At 36.7% G+C, this 13,509-nt stretch overlaps 2 protein-coding genes across 2 annotated transcripts; both read left to right on the forward strand.

Annotated features, from left to right (window-relative positions):
* The first annotated feature begins 1,052 nt into the window (after nt 1-1,052).
* LOC126693611 (cation/H(+) antiporter 4-like) lies at nt 1,053-1,820 on the forward strand. The gene is given in 3 exon segments (XM_050389688.1): nt 1,053-1,062; nt 1,131-1,221; nt 1,223-1,820. Coding segments are annotated over 3 exon segments (699 nt in total).
* A 774-nt stretch (nt 1,821-2,594) lies between these two features.
* On the forward strand, nt 2,595-5,823 carry LOC126693670 (cation/H(+) antiporter 15-like). The gene is made up of 3 exons (XM_050389800.1): nt 2,595-2,798; nt 3,116-4,120; nt 4,624-5,823. Exons 1-3 carry the CDS (start codon nt 2,595-2,597, stop codon nt 5,821-5,823), a joined length of 2,409 nt encoding a protein of 802 aa, XP_050245757.1.
* Nucleotides 5,824-13,509: the final 7,686 nt, after the last annotated feature.

Here is a 13,509-nt window from a genome sequence, read left to right on the forward strand (position 1 = left end):
CATAAAAAGAAGTTTCTCTCTCCTTTAGGTTTCAACTTCTCTCTCTCTTTTGGTCTATCTTTCTTAGTTCTTTTCTCTCTCTCTCTCTCTCTCTCTCTCTCTCTCTCTCTCTCTCTCTCTCTCTCTTGTTTTTTGGTTGGATTTTATCGTTCTTGCAATTTAGCCTTACACGTTTTCTTTTATTGGTTTTACTGTTTTAGCCTTCTATGTTTTCTTTTATAGGTTTAGTAATTTAACTATTTGTTTTGTTGACATTGTTGTTTAGTAATTGACTATTTCTAATGGGTTTAGTAAATGACTAATTGTTTTGTTGTTTAGTATTTGCTATTTTATGAGTGATATTATACTTCCTTGTTGTTCTTAGTTAATTTAAATTCTAAAATAAATATAAATTATGTTTAAAAAATTTAAAAATATACCTAAATATAAATATTAATTAATTAATTAATCGATGTACCCTAAACGTGTCGTATCCTTATTTTTCAAAAATTGACGTACTCCCATCCCATATCGTACCCATACCCATGTCGATGTCCATGCAACCTTGAATGTATGTAAGTCAAGCATTAATGCTTGTAAGAGCACTAGTATTGGTGGTACTAAAAAGTTATATTGCTATTTTTAGCACTACCAAATACCAAAACATGGCTACATTAGTGGAGCCAAAACCATATTTTTTAACTTTATAGCTACAGTGCATAGCTACTTTTGGCTGTGCACGGTAGCTCATATGTAAAAAAAAAAAAAATATATATATATATATATATATTATTAAATGTTGTGTTCACATTGCTTTTAACTAAAAAAAATTTCCTTTTCTCTTTACTTTCTCTTTCTCTGTTTTGCCTCTCTCTACTTCGTTTGTCCTTTGCATTTCCCCTCTCTATGCATTCACACTGCTTTAATAATATAAAATCTCTTTTATATTATTTTAATTAAATAATTAAAAATATAAATCCATTATCAGTGTGTATTGTAAAGTGTGAAGATAAAATAGATAAACTAGTTTTTTGTAAAGTTATATTACTAAATTTATGACTCATTCAACGTAGATGCTCCAAAGTATTATAATTTAAAGAGTTTAGTTTTCAATAAAAGTACTTTGTTCACGTGTTTATAATATGGTATAGAGCTTCAGCGACTTCAACACACCCTTGCATTGGACAAACTCCCACCGCTCGTTATACTCCCATTCCACCGTAAATGGTCCATTGATGGGTCTATTAATTAAATCAGACAGTTAAGTAAGGGCTCCAAATTGCAGTGTTCTTGAACTATCCCCCTGCTCAGTTGGGATCTTAGTTGATCGTGGCAGTTTAAGCCACTCAACGGTTTCATCAGAGGCATCCTACTCTATTGCTGTGATCTTCATAGGAGGTAATGATGATAGAGAGGCATTGATGTTTGCGAAACGCATGGCCAATGACCCAAACATCAGCCTGACTGCAATTCGCTTTGTTGACTCTTGCGGCAATGAAGTTGTTAGCAGCTGGGACAAAATGATCGACTCTGAGATATTGAAGGATGTGAAGCTTAACAATGTGGGTGATGCATATGTGATATACATTGAGCAGTTGGTGAAAGATGGGCCTCAGACGGCATTGATTGTTCGCTCTATGGTGGACGAGTATGATCTTATTATAGTAGGTAGAAGGCATAACATAGTGTCACCTCAGACATCAGGGCTTGCAGAATGGAATGAATTCCCAGAGTTGGGGATAATTGGAGACTTGCTCGCCTCATCAGATATCAGTAGCAGAACTTCTGTTTTTGTGGTGCAACAACAAAAACAGAGGATTGCTGTTGGACGAAGAAATTAACTAGGGTTCTTAATTCTCATCTTTTTTTTCCTTCATAAATATAAAATATAAATCCATTCATCTTCTCATGGTGCAAGTGTACAATTATAGGCGAGGGTGATACGTAGTTTGTTGTTAGGATTTTATGGTAGTTGTTTGTGGGATTCGACATAAATTAATGGGGTTAAAAGGACTTGTAATGGTATTGGGGTATGAACAGGGCTCCTCTTGTGAAGCCTATTATTATTGTTTAAATAACAAATTTTGAAGCATAGTGCTTTGTTAGAATTTTCATAATCCTTTTTAAGAAATAATAAAAAGGGTTTTAATAAAATATTTTAGAAAAATTTTGACACTATTTTTTTGAGAAATATAAAAAACTGTGAAAAAAATTAAATATTTTTTTGCCATAAAAAATTCTAAAAATATACCCTAAATCAATGCCCTATTTCAGTTATATATTATCATAATAAAAAGAAAATATGTGCACAAAAATATCATATTTGCAAATTGCAAATACCTACTCCTTGAAACAGCAAATGAATGATTAATTGGTAGCCGTAATTTGTAGAATACAAGGTGGAACACTGGGAGTTAAACTAGGTGTTTGACCATCCCACACCATTCACGTGCATGTCTATTAATTCTCTTTTCCAATTCTTCACTCTCATCTCAACCCTGTATGATATATTGACTTGATACATTCTCTCTCTCTCTCTCTCTCTCTCTCTCTCTCTCTCAATTTTGTTCTTCCAGTGAGGCCTTGAAGCATAACTTCTGTGAGTTTGGAACATGATGCAGGATATTTGGCGGAATGCCACCTGGGCCTGCCTTCCATACAAAGATGTAACAAGTAGAGGTGTCTTTCTCGGAGATAATCCGTTTGATTTCGCAGTTCCAGTCCTTTACACACAGCTATCCGTGGCCGCCTTGGTCGCTGCCTCCTTACAATTTATTCTTACCCCACTAGGTGAAAGTGCTTTTATTTCACAAATGTTGGTAAGCTTTTCATTCTTGCTAATGTAATTCAACACAGTACCTGATTTCAATTCTCCCTCAATTAAAAAAGAAGGAAATATAAACATATAAATAATGATACTTACAGTGAATCCCAACCCTTTTCCATGTACATCAATGTGTGTGTCTATATATATATATATATGCAACGCAATATTCATATTATCCTTTCCACGTTATTCAATCATAACGAGATATATGGCCTTTTGAGAAAAATGAAATTATAAAGAGGAAAAATAAACTAATTAATTTCTGCATTTTATTTTATCTCATTCTTTTTTGGTTTTGAATGTGATCAGACAGGTATTGTACTGGGACCTTCGATTCTGGGAAAAGACGAAGTCTTAGCTGATACGATCTATCCCGGAAGAAGTATGTATACAATTAGAACAATCGGGGCCTTCGCATCCATGCTCTTCATGTTCATCGTTGGAGTTAAAATGGATTTGAGTATGGTAACAAAATCAGGAAAAAAGGCACTGGTTATTGGCTTATGTGCTTTCTTTTTGCCACTAATGCTAAGCACAACCTTGGCTTACACTTTAAAGCGTAAGGTTAACCTGGAGCCTAATTTATATGAGAGCCTAATTCAAATTGCTGTATTTCAATCCTCAAGTTCCTTCCATGTCATTGCATGCCTTTTAGCCGATTTAAATCTTCTCAATTCAGAGCTTGGCCGATTGGCTACTTCTTCTTCCATGGTTAGTGGGTTATGCTCTTGGATTTGGTTCTTGGTGTCATTCATGGTGAGGCAAAACATAATAATAACCAAGAAAAATACTTTCCCACTTGCAGCATTAAGTGTAGCCGGCATGCTGCTGATCATAATATGCATCATGAGGCCCATCTTATTATGGATGATTAGACAAACAACTAAAAGAAAACAACTCAAAGAGAGTTACATGTTTTCCATCTTTCTCATGATATTGACGTGTTCCCTCCTTGGTGATATCGTTGGGATACATTTCGTGTTGGGGCCTATGATTTTAGGCTTGACTGTACCAGATGGTTGGCCATTAGGATCAGCAATAGTCGATAAGCTTGAATCCTACGTTTCGTTAATTCTCTTGCCAACCTATTATGTGCTCACCTGCGGGAACTTAGATATTTTTTCGTTAAATTTAAAGACTACTGGAATTGTAGAGTTGTTGGCTTTATCTAGCTTTCTGGGGAAGGTCATCGGAACCATGTTGCCTTCGCTCTATTGCAAAATGCCCATCATGGACTCGCTCTGTTTAGGCCTCATCATGAGCACCCAAGGCATTACTGATGTTATAAATTTACAAATCGGGATTCTCCTCTTTGTAAGAACAACAACTTGTTTATTCATGCTTCTCATGCTGCTACATATATATTTAGTTGCGTTCTGCAAAAAGAACTAGGAATTGGTTTCATTTCCCAAAAACCATCTATTTTGCATTCAAAAAAGGAGAGAGTGCTGAAAAAAATTGCAATGAAATACTTGAGCAAGGAATTAATGAGTCTATGTTTGAATGCAGAATTTGTCTGAGAGCTTATTTGCTTATTTATTGAAAATATATAGTTACTTATTTGCTTATTTATAGAAAATTAATTAAAGTATAATTGTACCAAAAAAAAACGAGGTTTTAAAAAGACGTAAACATGCAAATAAGCCAAAAGTCTCACAAAAAAAAAAAAATTGTATTCAAATGCACACTGATATCAATTAACTGAAACATTTTTGTTTTCTTTCCCACATTCTTTCCAAAATCCCAATTGCATCTTTAATATTAATTTGCCCACCAAATCGTGTTAACATGACGGCATTCCTGCTTTTGCCTTGCAGGTTATTGACAACGAATCATATAATGCAATAGCTGTAACCTTCATTTTGATGACGGGAATCACCGCTCCCATAGTGAAAATACTCTACAATCCATCCAAGAGATACATGAGCTTCAGAAGGAGGAGGACTATCCAGCATACAATGCCTAATGAAGAGCTCCGTTTGTTGGCCTGCATTTACCATCAAAACAGTACTCCTTCCCTCATCAATCTTCTCGAAGTCTCCAATCCAATGACCAAAAGTCCCATCTGCTTTTATGCTGTCCATCTCATGGAGCTACAAGGCAGATCAGCTCCAATTCTCGTGGCGCATCAACAAGGAAAAAGGAGTTCTATTCATTCTAATCATTCTGAACACATAATAAACGCTTTCTGGCGATACGAGCAACATAATCTTGGTAAGGTAACGGTGCATCCATTTACAGCCATTGCACCGTATGCCACAATGCATGATGAGATATGCAACCTTGCTTTAGAGAAGAGAGTATCAATGGTGATTATCCCTTTTCATAAGCATTGGACGTTGCATGGTTCAGAGGAGTGTGACAAGCACATAAAAGCTGTCAACTTCAAAATTCTTAAGAATGTCCCATGCTCAGTCGGAATCTTGGTTGATAAAGAGACATTATCTGGGAGGAATTCAGGGGGCAGCAAACCTCTGTACAGTATTGGAATGATCTTTTTGGAAGGGCCGGATGATCGCGAAGCATTAGCATATGCTATGCGCATGGCGGAACACCCCAATGTTAGCCTTACAGTTATTCGGTTGGTTCAACCTAATAAAAAGAGTACGGAGCTTGATTGTGATATGATCAAACGGTTTAGGAGGTCTAACATCCAACAAAAGCACCATATATATAAAGAGAGAGTTGTGAAAGACTGTGTGGAAATGATAAATGTGATTAAATTACTAGAAAACCATTATGAACTAATTTTGGTAGGAAGACAGCATGAAAGCAATTCGCCATTGTTCATGGGACTTACTTTATGGAATGAGTATCCTGAGCTAGGGTACTTGGGGGACATGTTAGTGTCATCAGAGTCTGATTGGGAGGTATCAGTGTTGGTGGTGCAACAACAAACATTTGAAGGTGAAGATATGCCTGAAGGCTTCAAGCTCCTTATGGAAGACGCATTCTCAGTAAACGGAAGTATATCAAGCGATACCAAATTGTGCCCCAATTCCCACAAGACCATCTGAAACCTGAAATAGTCAAACATAGAATAAAGGGCACTGTTAGCAAAATATGGTTTAGGGATTGATAATTTTTCTGTTTCAGTTAGAACAAGCTCTTCACCAAGATGTAATCGTTGCTTTTCAATTGAATAAAATTCATAGTATTCCCATAAAAAATAATAATGAAGGACAATGGGAAGTTTTCTCTTAAATCATGAATTAAAAGAACAAATTCTCTATACCACTTTTTATGTTCTACTTTATGTATTCCACCATTCACAAGTTACTATGTGTTTAATTTTTTTTCTATTTTAAACTTTGGCGATTTTATAACAAAAGTCAAATAAATATTTGATAAGTTGTAATTGGTGGAACAAAAAGTGGATTTGTATTCAGTTGAGAGCACCTCCGAAATTAATTAGTAAGACCATATCAATGAACATGAAAAAATTCTATTTGCATAGCTTCAATCTTATTTTTTGCCTGTAGATTCGAGATTACAGTTAGATGTGAATGATTTACGGCTAGTCATGTAGACTTCAAATTGCTCCATTGGCCTCTCCTAATTAGGGGTGTTCACTAAACCGCACAAACCGTAAAAACCGCACCAAAATCACTAGTAAAACAACATAACCGCACCGTAAGTACTAGTGCACCGTAAGTAACAGTGCACCGCACCACATGGTGTAGTGTAATTTACAGTTTTATAATAAGAAAATTGCACTGCACCCTCTCTATATATTAATATATTTATTTTTTTAGTATTAAATAGATTATTAATAATTTAATAACCCTAGTTTTCAAAAAAAAAAAGTTTAATAACCCTAGCAAGTGTTGATTAAGAAAGCCAGCCCAAAATAAAGAAAAACTAGCTTAATGATTTAAAATTTAGCCCAAAACAAAGGGAAAATCAGTTTTGGGCTAGGGAGGAAAAGCAGTGGCTGCACCACGTTATGCTCAGGGTGTTCCCAGGAACACCTTGACCTGAAAAATATATATATATATATATATATATATAATAATAATTCAAAAAAATTTATTTGTTTACCCTTAAAAAAATTAGGAACACCCTCAAATTTAAAAAAAAAAAAAAAAAATTGTTCTACTTTCAAGCAAAAAAAAAAAAAAAGCCCAAAAAAAATTGAACTAAAATCTAGAAAAAAAAAATGTAACAAAGCAAGCGGCAAGCCCACGGATTCTCAAAAAAAAAAAAAAAACAACGGACGGCAAGCCCAACAGATTACAAAGGTAGCAAACCCATGGATTCTCAAAAAAAAAAAATAAAAATAAAATAAAATAAAAAAAAAAACACCAAACCCCAATACAAAGCAAATCGCTAAATCAGAAATCACCAAAGGCTAAAGCAAACCCTAAGCTCCCAGAATCTCCTTCACAATCCCACTAAGATCCTTTGCCATAGACCTAGGCTTCATCACCTTAGCGATCTCGATGACATTGTCGAGCGAGATGTTATCATTGTGCTTGATGTTCTTTATCTTCTTTCGGTCGCACTCTGGCTCCTTTAGCGCCTTGATGACCAGCGTAGTGGCGGAGGGCACCATGGACACTTTGGCTTGATAGTTCTGGGCCGTTAGCTTGATCGTTACGCGGAGGCCCTTCCAATTCTTGGTGGTTTCCTTGGCTATGTCTTCTCTGATCTTCTTTGGGGAGAGACCCAGTGGACCGATCTTCAGAGCTAGTGAACTCGCCGCTCCGACCTCACCTCCGGTGACTTGGACGTACACGTCCACCACCTATGAGGGATCGAGCTTTGGAGGCATCTTTTGGGTCTCTGGTGGTGGAGCTTAGGGTTTGAGGAGCTTGTATGAAATAGCAAGGGGGGTGTTGTGAAAGTGAGTCAAAGAAACTGTGAGGTATTTCATTTTACTAACTTCTCTCTCTTTTTCTCTCTGACTCTTGTCGGGGGCGGTTTTTTGCACGTAGTCACGTGTCTCCTTCTGGAAGTGTGACTTTGCTAAGTTCGGATTTTTTTTAGGGAGTTCAACTCAGAACTCAACATTGGGCTGCATAAACCAATGACTTCCGGTGTATTTTTAAGTCTACAAAATAAATGAAACCCAAAGTCTTAGAATCATAATAATGGTTGAAATAAATAAATAATATGCTTAACATAATAGCTTTGATTAAATGATAAGTTGATACGTTATTATTATGTATATTAAGTGATGTCCGATATTAGAAAATAATTAATTAGGTGTCAAATGTCCAACAATGGGGTGAGTCCAATAGTCCATGTCTAGTTGCAGTTCATGGTTCATGTTCAACATAATAAGGTTTGTCCGGCAATGGTGGTTCATGTCCAAATAATATGTGTCCAATGGTGGTTCATGTCCAAATAATATATGTGCGATGGTGGTAGCTCGATTTATTGATATGTATGTTTATTAATGAAGCATTAATGAATCCATGTTTATTAAATGGTGAGATAATATTAAAATAATTTACATCCAACAGTAAAATGATAATGAATTAACATATACTTAATGATGTAATTTCAAAGATGGAGAAAGATTGACTTATCTTCACAGTTTGTAGCTCCGGCTGTAGAACAACACTTCATATTTCGTAGCTCCAACTGTATCACATTAGTGAACTTAACATTTCAGCAACCTTCATATTCAAAAGGGAAAAATGGTTGCAACTGGAGGGAGAGAGAGCATGTCCAGCCATGTGCATAAGTTGGTTAAGTTTATCCCCTTTCATCATGCACTTAAATGATTTTCCCCATGTAATGCTCTTTTAGTTTTTTAGTCAAGTATGAGTTATATTGCCTTCCATAAGAAGGGCTTTTAATTTTATAAGTTTTTGTCTTTCATAAAAAGGGCTTTTAGCATTATAAATATATGTCTTCCATAAGGAAGGGATTTTGTAATGTGTTCTTAGAAGAGTGTTTGATATGTTTTAAGATATGTGGAGATGGTAAGAAGCATATATATTTTGTGTAATATGTATAGGAATTATATGTAGATACTTTATTGGACATGGGTCTTGTATATGTATACTATGTGAGACATGGAGTTTAAAGATATATGAGGAGTATGTGTGGGTATTTTGTGAGGAATGTGTTTGTAAAATATATGGAAGAGTGAGATAGATGAAATGAAGGTTAAATTTAGTAAATAGATGAGATTATAGCTGCTGCTGGAGTGGTTTTTTGTGTTACGTCATGGGTTATGTTACTTTCTAAAAAGGGAGATTTTGTATGAGAAATAAAGAATGAGATGGAGATGTGTTTTTGGGCAGCAAAATGATGAAGTTTCAGAGTATTAAAGTGTGGGAGAGATGGATAGTGTGTAATGGTGTGCTCTAAGAAGAGATATTTTTGCAAGGGAGATGGAGAAATATGGAAGAGTTTAGAGATATATGCAGCAAAGTGAAGTTTCAAAATATTGGGGATGAGAGAAAGAGTCCCCCCTGATGTGTGGCTTGGTCCTCTTTATATAGAGCCAAGCATGTAACTAGATTAGAACTAGTTGAAGGGAAACTTAGCAAATAAGGAAAAATCTTTGACAAAGTAAGTGGTCTTCATTAGTGGGATTTTGTTTTTAAGCCAAAAGAAGCAAAGTTAGAGACTTAATGGTGCTGTCACAGCTGTTACAACTGTTAGCTGTCAAATGATGCCATCTGAAGTGAGATCTTTTGCTTGGGGGGAAAATATTTGGCATTAAATTCATGGTTTGGCTAAAAATGGTAAGATAATGAAATCATTCTATTTCTGGTACCACAGTTGGAGCCACTGCAAAATGTGCTGGAGCTATTGCAACTTCTGCAAAAGCTGTTTCTGCTTCTGTTGGAGCTGTTTGCAGCTTCTACTGGAGTTGCTGTTGGTATTTTTGGCTAAGTTTCTTCTTTTGGAAAATTATATGCTTAGTCCATATATAATTTTGGTAAGTAATAGACTAGTTGGTTGATATATGATGAAGTTTTAGAGATATAATTATGGTCTTTTTGCATTTTAACCAAATCTTAGAGAGTAAGGAGAACATTTAATGCTAGATATGAGATATTAATATATATTTAGCCATATGCTTGGAATTGATTTAGATGATAATAATATAATCTACATGAAATACTATAATTACATTTTTAAACTTATATTATATGATGAACATTAATTTTTATGTAAAGAGCATGAAGAGTTTTATCATTTTAAGTTTTATGTGATATGAAAAGCTTACCAAATGTTACCTATTGCACACTGACCCGTCAGAGTTCAGGGAATTGAGGAAGACGTGCCAAGCAACATATTTTCCTTTATCAACTTTGAACCACTGGAGCTTTACTGAACATATTTCTTGGCCCTCTAAACCACGACTCCCAAAATTCCCCCGATGAGACTCATGAGCTTGGATCATGAGCTAAAAATAAGATGATGTGCTATAAGCTTGAACCAAGGCTTTGACGCCTTTTGTCTAAATATGGGCTCTTTTGGGCTTTAAGAGAGGTTTTCCCAAAATCCATAATAATGTTGATGCGGTACAGGTTGCCAAGGGAATGAAGCCATGTGATGTGAAAAATTTGTCCTCAACAACTCTCTCTCAGTCTATCATTCTCTCTCTCTCTCTTTATCTAAAATCACTGAAATGAAATGAACGAGAGTCTCTCTCTCTCTCTCTATTCTTTAAGACTAACTTTATTCGATTCTTTTGAATTGTGATTGGCTGAAACTTTAACTTTATTAATATTTTGCCTGTTTTTTTACTTTTAAATTTGGCTTTATCTTATCTGTAAGGTTGAATTTATTCAACCATCTAATTGGCTTTATTCCGTGCCAAATTTGCTTGTAATTCAGCATTTAGTAACCCTGTATTTAGGTGGGATTGTTGTAAGGGTAGTGAGTGAGATAGTGTGAAGATTGCTCAAGAGTGTGCAAGAAAACAGAGTGTCGCGGCTGGTACTCGCGACTGGACTCGCGGCTTCAACCCGCCAGAATCTGCACACGTGCCAAGCATGCTGGAAGATGAACAGTCATGCTAGCTGGAGCACTACAGGACAAAACAGGACAACTGGCCATACGGTTAACTCGCGACTGGAACTCGCGACTTAGTCAAGCCGCGAGGTCAAGCCGCGAGCCACCCCTGTTTTGGAAAAACCTGACGTTTCGCATTCCTCTTCACTCCAGTATAAATACCCTTTTAACCCACGATTGAAAGAGAGCTTCCAGAGAGAATTTTGAGAGAGAAACCCTAAAGAAAAACCAGATTGTTTCACCCACAATCTCTACCTTAGAGTCTCATCAAATTCCCTCACTCTCTTCCTCTCCATTGTCAAATACTTGAGAGGCCATTATACCAAACCTGGTTCTCACCATTATCATCTCTGTGAGACAGACGTTTGGAGTTCTGGGAAGCAGTTAGGAAGGAGCCAATCTTTATTGGTTGATGCTACGGTGTAGTAGCGGAATCCGGAAAGCTAGAAAAGAAAAAGGTTCGGCGCAACCTCGTTGGAGCAAGAAGCTTGGAGGGCTTAGGTGCATTGGGTAGATTAGGCTTGGAGGGTCTATTGCTGTCCTTGTATCCCAACTGTATTTTCTAGTGGATTGATTACCGCTTGGAGGGCGGCGGAGAGGTTTTTCGCCGAGGTCTTCGGTTTCCTCTTCGATAACATATCTGGTGTTATCGCTGTATTTGCATCTTCCTTCCTCTCTATCTCTGCCTTTACATTATCTGCTGTGGTTTATTTTGTTGTGGCTTAGATAGTTGTTTAATCAATACCATGTTATAGCATATGTTAAGTTTCCGCACACTATTGTTTAACATATTGCGTGTGTTGATTAAGTTGGTTTTTGGGGGTCTAAACGTTCAAAAGTGTTTTTGTACACGTTTTTGAACTTTCAATTGGTATCAGAGCGGGTACACAGCTGTTTGGTTTCATTACCATTTGTGTGATCCTAGACCCCTGTGTTGTGGTTGCTGTTTTTGTTTATACCATGTTGAATTGTAGCTCAAGTGTTTGTGAAAATGTCTCTATGCACATGACTGAAAGGTGTCTTACAGATGACCTTGTAGAGTTATTAAAAACTAAGAAACATGCTAGAGCTTTTGTTCACATGCTGAAATTTCTTGAGAATCAGAATCTTGTCTTACACAGTAGCATATCTGAATCAAAATCATTGATTAAGAAATATAAAAGAAAGAATAGAATGTTGTGTGAAATGATTGAGAATCTGAAAATGAAAAATCAATCTAAAAGTAGCATGAAACCTGATGATGAGTTTGTGTTTGAAGGTCAAGAGTGTCTGTCACATGTGAACCTATTTGTGCATACCTCATTAAAGGTGTTTAATGCTTGTCTGTGGTATCTTGATAGTGGATGTTCTCGCCATATGACAGGGGATAAGTCACTGTTTAAGTCACTCAAAGAAAAGGTGGGTGACTATGTGACCTTTGGGGATGGAAGCCATGCTCAAGTCCTAGGCAAAGGAACCATTGAGATACCCGGTTTGCCTCTGTTGAAAGATGTGCTGTTCATAAAAGGGCTGAAGGCAAATTTGCTGAGCATCACTCAAATTTGTGATGACAACTTTCTGGTACAATTCTCCAAGAAAGGATGTTTGATCATCAATAAAGAGGGGATTCAGGTTTTTGAAGGAAATCGGACTACGGATAATTGTTATGGAATAGTTCCCACGGCACCAATATCATGTAGAAGTGCTCGGGTAGATATGTTGGAGCTGTGGCATCACAGATTTGGGCATGCCAACTTCAAACAAGTAGCCAAAGTCTCCAAACTTGAAGCAGTCGAGGGACTTCCTAAGTTTGGAAAAGTAGAGAAGACCATTTGTGGTGCATGTCAAATGGGGAAGCAAACTAAGGCAAGCCATCACAAGGTAAATGTGATAGCCACCTCTCGTTGCTTGGAGCTACTTCATGTTGATCTGATGGGGCCCACCAGAACTGAAAGCCTAGGGGGAAAAAGATATATCATGGTCATTGTGGACGACTACTCAAGATACACTTGGGTTGAATTCCTTAGAGAAAAATCAGAAGCTTGTGAGAGGCTAGAGATTCTGTGCAAGAAACTACAAAATGAAAAGGGGATTCCAATAGCCAAGATTAGAAGTGATCATGGGAGAGAATTTGAGAATGCAAGATTCGAGTCCTTCTGTGAGAAGAGTGGTATTAAAAGAGAGTTTTCAGCTCCCAAAACTCCACAACAAAATGGAGTGGTAGAGAGAAAAAATCGTGTGATTCAGGAGATGGCAAGAGTCATGTTGCTTAATAAGCAAATACCTCAAAATCTTTGGGGAGAAGCTGTCAACACCTCGTGTCACATTGGCAATAGGATTTTCTTTCGAGCTGGTACAAAGAAGACTGCATATGAGATATGGAATGAGAAGAAGCCTAAAGTGAAGTATTTCCGGGTATTTGGAAGCAAATGTTATATTTTAAATGATCGAGAGAATCTTGGGAAGTTTGATGCAAGAAGTGATGAGGGTATTTTTCTTGGCTACTCTACTACAAGTCGAGCATATAGAGTGTTCAACAAGAGAACAAAGACTGTGATGGAATCCATAAATGTCAAGATTGATGATGCCTTACCTAAGGTGGAAATGATTGATGATGTAGAAGGGCAGAGCACCGAAGAGCCTGATGTTGAGGTAGAAGCTTTGGATATAGAAGGTGAAGAACCTATACCAGAAGTAGAATCGACTCCCATCAACCCAAGAAGGGAAACGAGATCGATGTC

This window comes from Quercus robur, chromosome 1, assembly GCF_932294415.1.
Source record: "Quercus robur chromosome 1, dhQueRobu3.1, whole genome shotgun sequence".
NCBI classification, from domain to species: Eukaryota; Viridiplantae; Streptophyta; class Magnoliopsida; order Fagales; family Fagaceae; genus Quercus; species Quercus robur.